Genomic DNA, 17,750 nt, shown 5'->3' on the forward strand with positions numbered 1-17,750 from the left:
ATCCTTTGATATATTAAAAATAAAAAAATAAATACTCGTGTGCTTTGCATAATAAGAAAAAAACATTTTTCTTGAAAAATAAAAAAAGTACTGCAGGAATAAATAAATCTGAATAATAATTAGAAAAATATTTTATTTGAAGTATAAAAAGTTAAAACCTAAACCTCAAAAAATAAGTGATTAACAATTTATAAAATTCTCATTACCCTAAAATACTTTGGCAATCTTATATTTTTATTTGAACAGTAAATAATATTTCGCAGCAACCCGTACACCATTAATGTCAAATCCTTTATTGTAATAAATTTAAAATTACACTTCCAGCTGTTTCTTTGGCAGCCCCTTGTCATCCAGCAAATGAATTCCAGGTTCTGAAACCACCGTTGGACCGTCTCCTAATTTCGTTGATAATATGTATTTGAGGAGACCAGGTTCGTGAGGCCCACAGGAAGGGAGCAACAGATTGTCCTAAAGATAGATATTTCATTAAAGACCATTAATACAACGAAAAGTTATCAAGAAACATATGTTTTTTAGCATAATAAATCCTTAATCTTTTTTAAAATTGCTGTAAACCGGTTGGAAATATGGGTTGCGAGCATTTGTTAACAGATTTCTACAGTAGCAGCAACCTGCAGTACAGTAAGTAGTCTCCCGTGAAGAAATCTGAGGAAAGCACCGTATCAGGGAAGGGATTAGCTATACGGTTAGCGTATTGGTTTCCCACGCGGAGGACCCGGTTCGAATCCATCTGCTGACCCTTAGATTTTCTTTTCCTAGTAGCTCACTGATGATGATCAGGGTTGTCTGTAACGAGAGAACACTGTCCGGAGGCCGGCAGTGCACCGAAAAATGCTCCAGGCGCCAATAACCTCACTAAATGTAGGGGATTGACTGAATGGTTAGAGAATACTGGATTACAACGCGGAGATCCCGGATTCGAGTCCAGTTGCTAGCCCTTAGATTTTCTCTTCCTAGGAGATTCTTAGAGCTCACTATCCGGTGATGGGCAGTGTTGTCTGTAAAGAGAGAACACTGTCCGGAGGCCGGAAGTGCACTGAAAAAAAGCTCCGGGCGCCAATTACGTCAAATGTTGAAGAGTCTTACAAAAAAATAAGAACAGAACAGAGTCATGTAAATTGTAAACCCAACCTCACAAACCTCAAATGTGAGTCTTCTAGATATAAGATTCCTTCTCTAGAATGGATAACAATCCCTTCTAAGTGTTATAATGAGATAAATTTACTTCCAAAAGCTGGATACAAATTGTTTACTTACTGCATCAATTTGTTTATTTTGAACTGGAAGGCCACGAACGAAGTTATCATCACTAAGTGGTGGAAATACTCGTTTGATAAGAGCAATTACTTCTGATAAATGTTCCTCTTCCGTAAATAAGCAGGCATTTGGACCTGCATCGAATGTATAAGCTAGCTATTCAAAAATATAGAATTATAAGTAAGCATTAAGAATGTTAATACATTAGAAAAGTAATTATTTATTACGGTCCACATTACATACCTTATTACTGCTTCCTTTCAATTTATTGTATTTATGAACGAAATCAACAATTGCGTGTGAAACATCATTCATATAAACTGCAGGAGGATATGTATCCAAACAAACAGAATGTAATTGATTGGAATCTTTCATTGTAAGCTCTGCAAAAGAGTGGAAGTCTTTTCTCTCAATAGCCTAAGGAGAACAGTCAATAACACTGAGAAACATTTCTTTGAAACTGAAATATCTTTTTAAAGATATAAAAGAAGTTCACCTTTATAATCTCTTCAGTTCTACGAGGTACAACAGTTGAAACTCTAAATTTTAACAATTCACTTGTTTCTACACTTCTTTGCATGCCAGAAGTGCTGCTGACTTTCTTTTTGTGATCACTCACCTGAATAAAGAAATCACTTTTACAGGCAAGAATATTAATGAAAATATTTTAATTTCTTCTTGATCTCTTCTGCGAAAATGGAGAGCATTTATATAAACAAACTAGAAATAAACTTGACCCTTTTTTAACCATTTTTAATGGGCGTTGATTCTTTTTAGAGTCAAAAATAAGAAAAGAGTATTACCACAAGCATGATAGTTATGTGACGTATTTTTTTGTAGATAAGTACCTCTAGCACTAACTCTAAGATCCTCAAAAGGAACTTTTAAACGGATTAACTTTTTCCATCATTAAAGAATGGATATTCTGATTAAAGCTTAAAGCGGTAGGACAGGTATCGTGGACTAATGTTTCAATACAGTTAATTAGAAAGAAGAATTAGATAAACAAATAACAGCAACGTTTCTAATAACGAAAAGAAGACTGGGTAGCTGGAATGGTGTGGTCCAGTTCAATTAGACAACATGAAGGTGTGGTAAAACCGTAGGTTACATTCATACTTCGTACTAACTTCATGTTTCTAACTGGACCAAGGACCTTTCTAGGACTTCATGCAGAGGACTTGTTCTCCTGCGGAAAGGAAATAAGGGGTCATGACTTGCAACTGCATAGAAGAATCCCTTTTTTTACTTTGGAAGTAAACGTGGTGGAAGAAGCGCCTATGGGAAAATGCAACTTTAGTATGAAAGAAACCTCTCCTCAGCCAGTACCTGATACAATCATGAACATCCAAAGTCACCAGTGACGTTTCTATTTGAATTGGAGCAAAAGCTGGATGTAATTTTTTATGAAACATCAGTAACGTTGAACGTCTCCCCAGCTTTGCAAAATATTTATTAGCGTTTGTGTGTACAAAAAAATTATTAGATCAATAAGGACATGTTTTTTTTTATTGCTTCTTTGTGTTTTAGCACTTTCATTTTAAGTTGAAATAAATGAATTTTCGATTTGCCTGGATTTTCCAGCAAAAAGCTACGATATTCTGAGGAACGATCTTCCAATAAAATTGGGAAAGAGGCGCTTTCTATTTTAGAACTTAGATTACACATTACTAACCACAAGAATGACAATCCTGAGAGTTGGCCAATGTTCAGCAGGAACAATTTGCTCGGCAAGCGAATCTGATCCATCTCCTTTAAGGCCTCGATGCCAACGAACAAAGCCTCCTAAAACACTCCTACAGGCACTTCCTGAGCCTAAGCGTGCTACAGATGACACTTCACAATCTACGTTCAATACTTTTGTGAGACAATACACTAAAAAAACGAATTACCATTAATTGTTGAATATGGCTGCAGTCATTACAAGAAAAAAAGTCCTCTTACCAAAACAGGCATAACCAGCAGCCGAGGAAGCAAGTCCCGCCCCAGTAGGAAAATTATTCTCAGAACATACATGAACTTTCCATTTAGATCTATCTTCCGTTTCAATGCCACTATTTAAGCATTCCCTTTCCTTTTCTGCAGCTTTTTTACGAACTGTTCAAGCCAAATTCATAGTCGTTAAATTAAATAATTTATTACATAAAATGTCAATAGATTACTATTTATTATTATTATTATTATTATTACTTTTTTCTTGGCGCATTAACAGCTGAGGTTATTAGCAACCGAAGCTTTTTTCAGTGCACAGCCGGCCTCCGGACAGTGTTCTCTCGTTACAGACAACACTGTCCACCACCGGACAGTGAACTGTAAGAAGCTCCTAGGAAAAGAAACTGTAAGGGTCAGCAACTAGATTCGAACCCGGGACCTCCGCGTGGGAGTCCAGTGCGCTAACCGCATAGCTAATCCCTTCCCTTATTATTATTACTACTATTATTATTATTACTATAATACTGGCGCTGGAGGCGAACTTTCAGATCCCACACTATTTGTTGAGAGTAATTAGCGACTACTTCAACAATAGGGTGCTCAGCTATTGCACGGAGGAGGGACCAAGGACACGATCGATTACTGCTGGAGTGGCACAAGGATCAATATTAGGCCCAGATCTTTGGAATGTGACCTATGATAGCCTTTTGCGACTGGAACTACCAGAAGAAGCAATGTTGATTGGCTATGCTGATGACGTAGCGGCGCTTATTGCTGCGCGGGACGTGAAGAAGGCGCAGTTGAAGCTTAATCAAGTGATGCGGAAGGTTAACCAGTGGATGACCGTACACGGATTATCGCTAGCTCTCCCCAAAACAGAGGTTGTCATGTTGACAAAAAAACGAATAAACCGGCATATCCCGTGGAACGTTGGCGAAGAAGAAGTTGTTTCGGTGGAAGCCGTGAAATACTTGGGCATCACAATTGATGCGAAGTTGAGCTTCGGGAGACATTTACAGGAGGCGGCGGATAAGGCAGGAGAGAATGTCGCCAGACTTACAAGGCTTATGAGCAATGTAGGAGGTCCCAAAGCCAGTACGCGCAGGGTGCTTATGAGTGTCGCCCACTCAGTCCTGTTGTATGGGGCTGAAATATGGTCAGAGGCACTCAGAAAAGAAGTTTATAGAAAGAGACTGGCACGGGTGCAGAGGCTGGGTGCCCTACGGATAGCCTCGGCATACCGGACTGTTTCGGAGCCAGCGGTCCTGGTCATAGCGGGAGTTATCCCAATTGCACTTCTGGCCGATGAAAGAAGGAGAGTTTACGCTAGAAGGCTCGAAATGGATAAAGTAGCGGTCTCCAGGGAGGAGCGTGCATACACGGTGTTGGAATGGCAGTCTTCTTGGGAGGAGGAGTCAAGAGGTAGATGGACGGCCAGCCTTATCTCAGATGTTGGTTCATGGATAGGGAGGTCCTTTGGCGAAGTGGATTACTTCGTTACCCAATTCCTTAGTGGTCACGGGTATTTCTGTGAGTTCCTAAGGAAGATAGGGAAGAGGACCAGTGGTGAGTGCGGCTATTGTCCGGGAATGCTAGACGATGCCCACCACACCTTTTTTGTGTGTAAGAGGTGGGGTTGCCTCAGGAGAGACTTGGAGCAATATGTCGGGCATATTACCCCAGCGGGGATAATACCGACTATGCTCACTAGTAGGCGGCAGTGGGCATGTGTGGCACGCTTCATTAGGGAGGTGTTAAGTGCCAAACAAAGGGAACTGGTTGAGTTTGGAGGGAGGACCCCTTGATTGGGGATAGAATAGGGGCCTAGCCTGATGTAGTGCTGCATAAGCGAATCCAGGCTAGGCCTGGTGCCGGGGTAGGTGTTTTAGCCGGTAGGCTGCCTTGGCGGGAGTCCGGCACGTATGTGCGTTAGAAGCATTTCACCTACCCAAAAAAAAAAAAAAAAAAAAAAAATTACTATAATACTATAATAATAATAATTATTATTATTATTACATATGACTCAAATCTAGTTAAGGATCTCCACTCACCACTAATATTTCTATTTCGAACCTAGTAGTATTTTTGCAAACCATGATCAACATTTGAGTCTAAGTCATTAGTCTAAAAGACATTAAAGCATGAAAGTAGACTTACTCTCATTTATACATGTCAGCAATCTAGAACTTTCATCAAATGATTCTTCTCTGTAAAGTAATTAATAATATTAAATTAGAAATGAATTGATAACGTTTAGATTGAATGCTAAGCAATATTACTTACAAGAATTTTGCAATCAAAGTCACTTTCAGAACACTTTCATAATAACCAAAATGCATTCAATATAATGCAATCAAAAAGTTAGGGAAGAACAGAATTAGAGTCAAATATAATAACGCGGTAGTTGAGAATAAACTATGAGGTCATTATCACTAAGAGATAAAGAATTTAAGCGTATATATCTAACCATTTACACCAAAGAAGGGTTGCAATAGTCCTGTCCGAGGAAGAGATGTCAGCTTACAACTCTCTTAACAAGAAGGTGTACAGAAATACTAGAGGTCAGGCGCAAAAAGTGAGAATGGCAGTACGCCGTTACAATTGGATTTGACTGCATTATTGAGACAAACGCAGCTGTAATACGTAAGTATCCAAAACGTGCATTGGTTTTTATTAATAAGTACAGTAATCACCTACACTTTCAGGCGGGGCTTGACGTCCAATTATGAATTGGATTCCAACAAAATGTCCACTCTAGAAGGTGCTTAAGGTACGGCAATTTTTATTATCAGAGTATAAGTGCTCGAAGGATGATTAAAAACAGGTTGGAGTAGTGGTTAAAGTCTAAAAAGGTGCTAAAATCTAGCCAAAGTGGTTTTTGAAAAAGAATAGCTATCCAGGATAATCAAATCAAGTTCGATTCCGACATCCATTCAGAATTCACAATAAATAAAATAACATGTTTTCAGATTTCACTGCTGCTTACAAATCGATACCACTTCTGATTTTCGTTAAAAAGATGCGAGTAGTTGACCCGCCGAATAGATTCTTGAAAAATACAATCTAATCAATTATGAATTGAAGAATCTAGAAAAAATAAACTATTTTAAAGGGCCCACAAGTGACCCAGATTGGTCTTCTTCAGGAGAACATTCCAAGTTCAACTGTGTATTCTATTCACTTAGCTAGAATCAGTTCTGATAAAATGTAGCAACATTCCGACGATTATTAGAAAGTGGAGTGATTCCAACGGGCAATTAGTTATCTGTCCTTTTACAGAAAGAAAAAAAGAGTCTGCCGAAAGAAATGGTGCTAGCGAACTTTCGAGTTTCCTTACAAAAAGGAATGCCAATTTCTTTGGACGATATTCAATCGGAAAGACCACATCAGAAATTGAATCAAATGCAGAAAAATACAACGGGTAGTGCTGTATGTGATCCGCGCCATAATTTTTGCAAATTAATCAATGAAAAAGTAGAGGCATCAATCTATATGGACGAATTAATCGCTATTCTGAGGGCATAAGCTATGCACCATAATACAGCCAGTGTCTAACTGCTTTGCACGAGAAATTTGCAGCTGAAAAATTAGCATATGTGGATCCATCTTTCTGGAGGCTACCTCTCAAGTACACTATGATCTCACGATGGCTTTTATAATCACAACGGCTTCTCATCATCTTGAATCTCTTCAACCAACGTATTCTCTCCAACGGAAGCCGCCAGCATTCCCAATTACAAGGGAGCGGTAGTAATTGTTGTTTAGTTAAATTACATAGCCAGTTGGAGTTCAGTTAAAAAGAATGTGAAAAGCTCAACAGCGTTTTCAATCTTTTGAAAAAATAATTAATTTGTACCCGTTATTGCACACCAGTTCTTATTAATCTCTATTACTAGTATGTAGGGACGCGAAGAGAAGACCGGTCGCTATTGCAGCAATCTGGGGGACCTAGAATTCTTCAATAAATACTCTCGTGCAGTATTAAACACAGTCTACAAGTATTTTCCGCAGCTGAGACAAAAACTTCATTCACTATTAACATAAGACTTCAGGGCGAACATAGAACTTACGTTAAACCCTATAAGTTGAGTCTAAGGCATCCTGGATGGCACTCCTGAGAGCCTCCTTAGGATTACGATTGCTTCTTGCCCTCAACAGCAAACTCCGATATTTGGTTGGACCAATGTTTCAGTCTTTTAAATGTTTCTGATGTTGGTTTAATGAAATTATTATCATTCATTCAACCTTTTTTTACTGTCACCGCTTACTGTGGCTACTATATATACTGCACTCTCCCTCATACTTTTTTAAAAAGCCGTTTTAAAACGCATTAACATAAGGCCCTACCGTTGTCTTTGGCCTTAGTTTTGGCGACCCTGGCGGCCCGCCTCTTTATCTAATCCGCACTATGCATATATGAATCAGCCTTTAAATACTAATACTAAAAATTGCAATAAAAGGATTCTGGTGATATTATCCTATTTATTGAGGTTGATCATAAGGTAAATATTTTACTAAACTCCTCTTAATATATATACCTACAATGAGGAAAATACTCGTTTTCATACACATTGAAGCAAAAAACTGATGTACTTATAAAAATAGATCTTCTTTACGATTAAAAGTGTTTTTTTTTTGCTTAATGATGTATACATACTTTCCGTTCAGCCAAATCCTGTCTTCCGATAGATCAGTGCTGGTAAAAATAGTTGTTGTTGCATGCATCTGTAACAGAATTGTGTGATTGTCCAATAGTCGAATATGTTCTTAATAAATTTTTCTTATTTATTCTATTAATTGTAAAATTACCTGATTGATACTTAGAGTTGCACTAACAGAATCATTAAGGGGCAGAATCAATCGTTCGTCTCGTTTTCCCCCTGGAAACATAAAACTTAAATTGATCTTAAACAGATTACTTCTAAAAGAAGAATAAAGGGAAGACTACTCACAGTACTTAATTACAGCAATGTTTACAGGGGCTAAGCAAGTTATGATTGTCATTTCTTGTTTGTTTGTTGTTGTTGTTTTAAAAAAAACCTACAGAGAACGAATCTAGTTGAATTCTATTAATTCACAGATATTTTAAGTAATTGTCGTTCCTAGTGGTCACAGACATAATTCACTCAAACATCAGTCATAATGTTTTACCAGGTTGCAAAAAAATAAGGTTACATTTGCTTATCACTTGGGGTGCGTTCCACTAAGCGACCACAACGACCAAAACATACCTTCAGGCGTTCCACTTGGCGACCGCGGTCGTTGTGGTCGTGGCGAAAACGTCACTATTTTCGCCACGCGAAGCCCACAACGCCCCATCTATAGAGCTGGGTCGAAGTGGGCGTTCAGAAATATGGCGCAATTTTTGAAACAAAATATGGCGACCGAAAAAATTATCTCATGTAAATGAAAGTATTATTTTATGTAAATAATAGAATGTGTTTCTCGAAAGTCTACAAAAAATAAATAAATAATTACTTATCCCTTTACATACTAAATCACTGAATAACAAAATCATTTACCTGAAATAACTTTTAAATTCTTCATCTGAATAAAGATCAATTACACTGATAGCTAATAATACGTGGCCTAAGTTTTCGCTTTTTATCATTGCGATTTTATAAAATTGCATTCCACTCTTCATCGGAACTAGATAAAGAACTTTCTAAAGCATTATTAATAAATATCCAACTGTTGCCACAAAAGACATTTTAATTTTATTTAAACGTAAATTTTATAAATACTCCACTAAAATTGAATTATATATATTCTTTTAATATAAGTCAACTTTACTAATAATTAATAAAGTTTATTATAACTGCTTATAAACGGGGTTAAAATTAAAAAATAACCTCTTCAAGCTTCTAACTTATTTTCGAGGCCGCCATATGTAATGTTTACATGAACGGTTAAAACGCCCACAGTCCGTTCCACTTGGGTTTTCGATCGCAACGCTCGCAAGCAAGTGGAACGGGCAAAATCGCGGCCGTGAGCGTGGTCGTTGTGGTCGCTTAGTGGAACGCACCCTTGTTATTACCGTAACCTACAAGTAATATTTGAAGCAATGTTGAAAATTTATTAGTATTCGTTGTGTAAAAAAAAATTTTGTTACATTGATTTAAATTTTTAATTTTAATATTAAGCGAACACTTAAATATCCTAAATTCACTGTCACAGTTAACTTCTAAAACACGTAGTAATTGTAAGTTAATAGAAGTAGTTAACAGATGTAGTCGCCCAGAAGGGTTGGGACACTTGGAGAGGATGCCTGCGGGAAGGGTGCCCCGAAAACTGTTGAAAGAAAACCCAGGAGGCAGAAGAATTCAGGGGCGCCCTTGACTTAGGTGGCTGGATGATATGGTAGAAGACCTTCGTCGGGTTGGAGTAAGAAGATAGCGCCTTAAGGCCGTAGACCGCGACGAAGGGGAAAAACTTGTTTAGGAGGTCCAGGTCCGACTTTAAGGACTGTCTAACTTGATAGTAAGTAATAGGTTACAACAAAATTAAGAACAAGAACAAATTAACCAATCAGTTTTATCACCATCACTATTGTGGCAAACAAATCAATAAAAGTAAAGTAAATCTCCATTCTCTATTTAAACTTGCACTCTAATCCTCCAATTTTATTTAGTATGGAAAACTTGTATTTCAAACAAGGATTCTTCGAGCAAAATTATCCAAGAGCCTTTATTAGATTTAATTTTTTTTTAATATTCCGAACTTACAGTGCTCATTATCTATCTAAAAACGTCAGATTCAATTTTGTTTTTAAGTAAATAAATTTATTATGTTTTTTTTTGTTAACTTTATTAATTTTCACAACCACAGTATATTTCTGTATAAAGCGAATCTGTTGCAACATGAAACATGTAGTTTACATGAGTAGTGTCAAGGACCAAAGAAGTACTTACACTACTGTGCCTAGACCACCTGACCATCGCGCTTTCAACAGTTTTGGAGGGTTTACCGGCATAGACAGTGCAACAAGTGGGAAGATGGGTTAGGATGTGAAGAAACCGATATATGGAACTTAACACAGAAAATAACTTTCTTTTATTCTTTGACCTTATCCTTGACGACGTTCAACCATTAAAAAACTGAGTTTACTAATTTTTTTTACTGTTATCGGTAGGCGAGTGATGACTCAGATACGATGTCAGCCGCCCACTCATTGCTTTGATGAAGCAGTAATATCAGAATCCTGTGTACATCAATATTAAGAGCTGAGTCAGCACTGCTAAAATTAGCCACAAATGTGAAACACTGATTCTTATTTCAGGAAAGAAAGCGAAAGAAATTGTTTTTATTAATTTAAATATTGTTGTTTATGAACTTGTAAGTCAGGACTTTCATTCCTTGAGCATTTAATTATTTTATTTGTGACAAATTACTTTTCTGCTGAAATTTGAGGTAATATAAATTACCTATTAGTTATAAAAACATTCATTAATATTTTTTTTTAAATTACTTTTTTATTTTTCTCTGAAGATGTCAGAAGCTGGTTTACTTAAAGAAGAAAAATTTTATTCGAAACTTGAACTTTCTCTTGACGAAATTAATCGACGATGTGTGTCCATCAATGAAGAAGAACGGAAGGAATGTGTAAAAATTACTTTGGATGTAAGTGTACAAATATTTTAAATGTATATTACACATGAATTTAGCTTTGGTTCAAACAGCTGCAGTTAAAAGCAAATAGACCTATTTATTTTTTATAGGTAGTAAATACTTTGTTTGAAAAATTAAAGAAAGAAGATCCAGATTTCAATTTTTTTTTTAATAGAATTACTTATGTGGGAAGTTTTTTTGATGGATTAAGAGTAAGTGAGGCTACTGAATTTGACCTTAACGTGATTTTAAAGATTCCTTGCAATTACGAAAAAATTAAGGTAAGTCTTTATTTTCTAATTTCGTAAAATGGTTGTCTGTTGAATATATTTATTTTTGTGTATTTTTATATGATATTTAAAATATTTTTTCAAAAAAGTAACTTATAACAATATCTTTCAACACCTTGGCTAATCAGAATCTCCATGATAAGCACATCTTGCAGGTTCAGAAGCTTCAAAAGCATTTCGAACCCGGTCGAGGTGAAGGCTAAGTCAAAAAACCTATCGTCCCTATTGAAGTTTAATCTTGCACTTTAGGCAATCCTGTACACTTACCAACTTTACCTCTGATGTCTCGTAAGTTTTACTTCGACGTCCAGTAAACTATTGCTATATATCAGCAATTGTTTTGGAGCAAGTAGGCCGGCGCTGTTATTGCCTTTCTTCAACACATTTCCTGCAACTTTCGCGGAAGTTTTAGAATCCTATCATGGAAGCAGAGCCAGACACTTTGAATAAAGAAAGGAAGGTAAAGTGTTCATGATATATACAATTGTGTGGTTTATATCATTAAGTGAGTGATCAAGAAAGAAAGACTTCAGTATAATTGCCTCTTTCTGGGCCCCTCCTACCGGGCACATTAGCCCCCAATCTACGCCCTTAGAAGGGAGTGCACCTAGAGTGTCTCAAATTTCATGTGAGCTAGAGGATCTTTGTCTCTTGCCAATTCAGCTTCGTTAGCCGCAGTACTACTTGCCGTAGCTCTGGAAACCCCTTAGCTTTTAACAACTTTCAGCGCCTTCTACTGGTTCTTCAACGGAGTCAAGAAGAAGATTTGTTAATAAAGATAAAATTTTCATATCCCATTGACTCAATCTGTTTGGTAGCAAATATTAAATGCTTTTGTTGTTAGGTTTTCATAGTTTCATTCATACCAAAGGAAATTATAGTTTTTTTTTTCTTTTTATATAGATTGAAAGCAGTAAAGATGACCCTGGCTTTGTGCGATTAAATGTTAAACGTGCTACAGATGATGATTGCGGAAGGTAAAAATTATTAATTTTTTTTTTTTAATATAAGTCAATTTTTTCTGTCTTATTAGGTGAAGAATAGATTACGATCATGACAAATGATCGAAATTGAGTTTTAGACACATGAGGCTTCCCTTTAAAGTACTATTTCTGTATAAAGTTAGGTAATGTGTAATACAATGCATCATGTATTTTATAAAGAAGGATACTAAATTCCGAGTTAATAGGAATTCTACAACTGGTAGTATCGTATCCCTGAGTGAATTTTTCACTTATCCAAGATTTTTTCGAAAAATGCCTGCTACGATATTCCCCAAACTTCATATCTACTTCATATCTAAACATATTTAGGTAATTCATATTTTACTTTTAACTGCACATTTATTTATATTTATCATATTTCTTATTTATTGCCCTTACTTATAAATGGGTTTCACCGAATTTTGAAATTTTTTTTAGAGTAAATTTTACATTCTTTATTGGTGAGTGAGCGCATCCCATGCAATTTTCCACTTTGACTGTTGTAGAGCCTGGAAGAAATGGGTTGACGAAAATGGGTATTTGCTGCATACAAAAATCCTAAGATGGTTCGAAAGTGTGTTAACAAAAATTTCCGATAACAGTGATGGTAAAAAAATAAGGGTAAATGGCAAGTGTGGGAGTTTTGAAGTAAGTATTGTCTTCTTATTTAATTTTTAACTTTCTCTTAGAACTATTTATTAGGTGGGAGTAACTTAGTGATTCAATTTCTGTGTTTTTACCAGGACTAAATGGAATGGGGATCTATTGATAGTCAGCATAACTCAAAAAAATATGACAGCAGAAAATTAAAATAATAAATAAAAAAATTCATTTTTAACTCATCTCTGAAAGAGACTGATTGTTAGGCTTCTTTCAAAAGCGCGATTTTGGTGTAATACAAGGTCTTATCATTTGTAAAATATTTTAGAGAATTAAATGAGTTGTAAATCTATCTAAACCATTAAAACCATGTGTACAATATGGATGATTGTTGGTTCGATATTAATATACTCATACAATACAATATTATATTTTAAGGCCTGACGTTTTGAATGTATATTTGTTACTTCTTTTAGAAAGCCATGAAAGGACAAAAAGTAGAATGACCAAATAACATTTTCTATAAATTTGTGCAATTTAGTCGATAAAGTATGAAACTGTAGAGTAGGTACATCTTAAATAAAACTTTTTTTATTAAATCTTGCGGTTGTCATTTTAAAAGGTCTTCAATGAAACATTTTGCCAGTTATGAAATTGGACTGTTTTAAATTAATTAAGCTTTTTTTTATGAGAAGAAACTTTTTTTTTTAAGGAAAAGTATAGTTTTGATTTTATCCTTTTTATTCTAGTTAATTTTCTTATAACATTTTTTCAACATTAAATAATGAGACATATTTATCTTAAAATGAATATCCTTCCTTCCTAAAAAAATCTTTCAGTTTTCAAATAAATTGTGGGAATACTAATTTTATATTCTGAAAATAGGTATCTCGAAAAAAGAATGGGCCCGCCAATACATTACACATCCTTAAAGATTTCTTCAACATTGATATTGACTTAGTTCCAGTGATTGAATTTCCTCAAACTATGAAACCTCCACATCCTGTGCGTTGGCTATCAAACATGGTAATTTTATACATATTTATAGATATTAGCTCTAGTCCATAACTCTCTGTCCAGAATTAATTCATTTATTACAGATTACATCCTTCATTGAAAACTTAAATATAACGGATATTTAAAGCGTTTTGCACCCTTAAGCTGTAAAGAAAAAGAGGAAATTAAAACCGAACATTTATTCCTTACTTTTCTTCAAAGAAGTTTGATGGGATATTTCACATTCCAAAAACAATTTTACAAGATTTTTTTTAATGGTTAATAAAAGAAATTTACAATAAAGTATGTTTGCCAGTCTCCTCCGTCCACGACACCTAATTGGTAGTTGGAAGTCTGTCCGACATCATCAACAAGGGCAGAATTTTTTCTACGGCCATCTTTGTCTTCAAGGCTCAAGTCTCCCTCTCGAAATCTCTGGAACCACCGTTGAACAGTGCACTCACTTATACCGCCTTCGCCCCAGAGATCGTTGATATTTCTGGACGTTTGGGCCCCGTTTTGGCCGAGTTTAAACTCGTAAAAAAAAATATGCGAAAATCACGCTTTGACATGTTAGTGAAGACTGAATTATTTCCAAGTAGCAAAATGTTACAGAGGTAAACAAACATTTTTGTTTGAAAGAAGATTAATAAGTGTTTACATTTATAAAAGTAAAAAGTCCAACAAACATAAACAGTTTATTTGGAGGGGTATTTTAAAGAAAACATAAAATCCTGCATTATTTTCCGGATAACCCAATAATACCTATTTTTTCAGGGTAACTACCAAATTAGGTGTCGTTTACGGAGGCGACTATCTAACATACTTAACTAATTAATTCTCATATTAGCCATTAAATAAAATCCAAGGCCTAGACTGGTAATCGATCCCAGTTTCCACAATACACCTTACCTTTACTTGTCTCTAACCGCTGTAACGCCTAGATTTGTTTGGTATTTAGAGAAGAATTACAAAATTTATTACGAAAGCACCAAGGCTACTGCTTTCACAGCGTATGCTACTACACTAAAATTCAACAAAGTTAAATTTCTGAAATAATGTTCGAGAACATGTTAAGTTACCTTTAAAAATTTAACGTCAGATTAAATTAGATTGTATATGTAAAATGCAGAATTATTTTCTGTTGAAGGCAGAAAATTCCATTTTTAAAGAATACATCCAAAATAATAAACGAAATGAACAATAAATCACATAATTAATGACATTTCCAAGCCTGCACCGTGGGTGGTTGTGCCTAAACCTATGCTGAATCCAACGCTTTGGAGACCATCTTTCCCAATACAAGAACAACAGATTATGATTGGTCAACGGCACCTCAAATACATCAACAGATTGCTTAAAGTAAGTTTTTGCATAGCTTTATTAATGAACATAATTTATAATTAAAGCTTAGATTACATTGTTTATGTTATTAAAATCCACTCTCTTTTATAACTAACATGAAAAAAAGTCAAAAATAACTTTTGAAAAACGTGCGTTTTTATTATTACTTGTATTACCTTTGGAGCTTAAGCAGCCGAATTTGAATACTTTTAAATAGAAAATATTTTTTTTTTAGTAAACTCGACAACTAATTTACATTATTACGGTTAGTTGATGACAATATAGTACATACTGAAACTTTGTCCTTGGTATTGAGGTGAAAAGTTTCTATATTGTAACGAAGTTGACCTGGGCGGAGAAGAAAGGCCTAGATTGTTCTAGAGGTTGAACGACCAAAGTCAGTAACAGGCCGCCACTGCAGAAACAAAAGGGGCGGTATCTACTTGTGGCAGAAAAGAAAGGCCTAGATTGTTCTAGGGGTTAAGCGACTAAAGCCGGTAACAGGCCACCACTGTGTAGACAAAAGGGCCGGTTTTTACTTGAACTAGAAAGGAAAGGGCTAGATTGTTCAAGGAGTTAGTGACCTGTGTAAAAGCCAGCTAAGAGAAAGGCCTCAGTTGGGGTGGTGGCATATGTGTTTCCCAGCCAGTGATTGACAGGTGAGAGTGAGACAGACGGAGTTGGAGAGAGACAGAGAATGGGAGGAGGCGGCTCACAGCTGAGGTGGTGGCAGTATGTTTTCTCCAGCCAATGAACGTCAGGAGGGCGTGGAAACTTATGCTCAGAGAGTTGGAGGAGGGCAGTCCCAGTTGGAGGGAGGCACGCAGTTAAAAGGAGGCCGACACAGCTGGAGAAGTCAGTTTCTAATCAAGTGTTAATCGAGTTTCAATTGAGTTTTAACAGTTTTTAATCAAGTTTTAAGGAGTTCTTAACGAGTTGTTAATCAGTTAGTTTTGGAGTTAGTCTTGGAGAGTCAGTGTTGAGACATAGTTAGAGAGAGTCAGTGTTGTGGAGTGCTTCAGTGGTAGCTAGTTGGGCAATTAGTCAGTTGATGAGTAGAGCTGTGTTAGTGCAGCTGAGACTAGTGCAATTCGGTGCAGTGCGGACCAGTGGTCAGTCGGGGAACAGTTTTGTGGCGTTACGAAGTGAGTAAGTAACAGTAAACTGTTGTGACTGTTGTAAATGGTGACTGTAATGAATAGCGTTAGTTGCTTGTAAATGTTAATGTTAGTTAATGTTAATGTGTGAATAAATCAGGTTATTACTTACAAACTTAACGAGTTTTATTAGTTAATCAAACCCACATATCAAATAACTAGTGGCAGGCACTAGTTGTGTAAGTAAAGTTTTTTTTTTAGAAAAACTTTACAATATTTATTAAAAAGAAAATTCGCTCTAAATAAATTTTAAGTCGAATTATTTCCTAGTTATTAGCCAACATGCTCGCTTTCATTGCTAGAATTTCATTTAATATTTAATAACCAATAGTAAAGTAGTAAGTAAAATAATTGTCTATTTTTTCAGACGGGCTCTACGTCCAACTACCAATTAGGTGTCGTGGACGGAGGAGACTAGCAAACATACTTTTCTGTAAATTTCTTTTATTAACCATTACACAAAATCCAAGGACTAAGACCTGGAATCGAATCCAGTACCAAAATTCGTATTAGCTTTGCAGTTCGCGCCTCTAACCGCTCGGCTACCTTGGCGCCTCATATTTAATAACCAATATAATGTTTAAAAATGGCAGTTCTTCATTAATTCATAGTATTAAATGAAGTCGGGATATATTTTTCTGTAAGCTATAATTTTTTGGGGGTTAACCTAAATTAATTATCAGACACCATAATTACTTTTTAAAATACAAAAAAAGTTTATTATTTTTAAGCAAAGGTTTCTTCGTGGCTTATTTCAAATAACAGATATATTCGCAATATTTTCTTTTATGACTGCTTAGGGTAACTCATATTTTTGAAGTATTTATCTGTTATTACTTATTTTTTATCATATTTAAGGTCATTGGCTTGGAGCCTTACCAGTGGCACTGCGGCTCCGGTTGGTTAACACTGTCCTTCGTCGAAAACTGAGCTACTGAGGTTTCAAGGAAAAGAAAATCTAAGTGTAGCTTGGATTTAATCCCGGCAAGATATTACTCAAATCCGGGACCTCCATCATAATAATCCATTGCGCTTCTATCCCTTGCTTCGAGTGGTGGTGTCTCTGTTCAACTCGGTTGCTTATTTATAAAGATTTATTTACTCCGGCAAGGTCACTTGATATTAAACATCACAATTAATTAATTTTAAATAATTTCAATTACTAGCAAGTTCATGAATATAGGAAAAAGTGATAAGGGCACATCTGATTTGCAAGGATCCCCAAATATTGCGAAAAGAAGGCGGAGTAAAGACTCCCCAGAAGAAGGCAAAATTAAAAGAATACAAGGAGATCTAAGTGTGGTTGTGGAAAATAAAAATATGGCCTTAACGTTGGAAAGTATAAGTAATTTGCTCGACGCCAAGTTACGTTTATTTAGCCAGGGAATGCCTTCAAAAGAAGATTTTCGAGTGCTGGAGGAAAAAATGGATCGTGTGATTGCGGAGAATCTTGCACTCAAAAAAGAAATTGAAGAATTAAAAAAGAGAGAGATACGAACAAGTTATACAGTGGAGAATTTGGTAAATAAAAGTAAGGCCAAGAATTTGGTGTTTAGAGGAAT

General features: G+C 35.8%; 1 protein-coding gene across 4 annotated transcripts; it reads right to left on the bottom strand.

Annotated features, from left to right (window-relative positions):
- Positions 1-113: 113 nt before the first annotated feature.
- On the bottom strand, positions 114-10,818 carry Mvd (mevalonate diphosphate decarboxylase). 4 transcript variants are annotated; one of them, XM_074119820.1, is made up of 10 exons: positions 10,679-10,818; positions 8,020-8,090; positions 7,868-7,935; positions 5,368-5,417; positions 3,223-3,375; positions 2,954-3,153; positions 1,775-1,897; positions 1,522-1,695; positions 1,279-1,434; positions 114-468 (listed from the first exon to the last, which is right to left on the bottom strand). In XM_074119820.1, exons 3-10 carry the CDS (start codon positions 7,933-7,935, stop codon positions 313-315), a joined length of 1,080 nt encoding a protein of 359 aa, XP_073975921.1. In that variant the 5' UTR covers positions 8,020-8,090; positions 10,679-10,818; the 3' UTR covers positions 114-312. The 4 variants fall into 4 exon arrangements, with proteins under 4 accessions (XP_073975921.1, XP_073975920.1, XP_073975918.1 ...); XM_074119819.1 differs by lacking the exon at positions 10,679-10,818 and adding an exon at positions 8,733-8,902; XM_074119817.1 differs by lacking the exon at positions 10,679-10,818 and adding an exon at positions 8,442-8,546.
- Positions 10,819-17,750: the final 6,932 nt, after the last annotated feature.

This window comes from Rhodnius prolixus, unplaced genomic scaffold (genome assembly GCF_049639745.1).
Source record: "Rhodnius prolixus isolate KJV_2025 unplaced genomic scaffold, Rpr scaffold_2, whole genome shotgun sequence".
NCBI classification, from domain to species: domain Eukaryota; kingdom Metazoa; phylum Arthropoda; class Insecta; order Hemiptera; family Reduviidae; genus Rhodnius; species Rhodnius prolixus.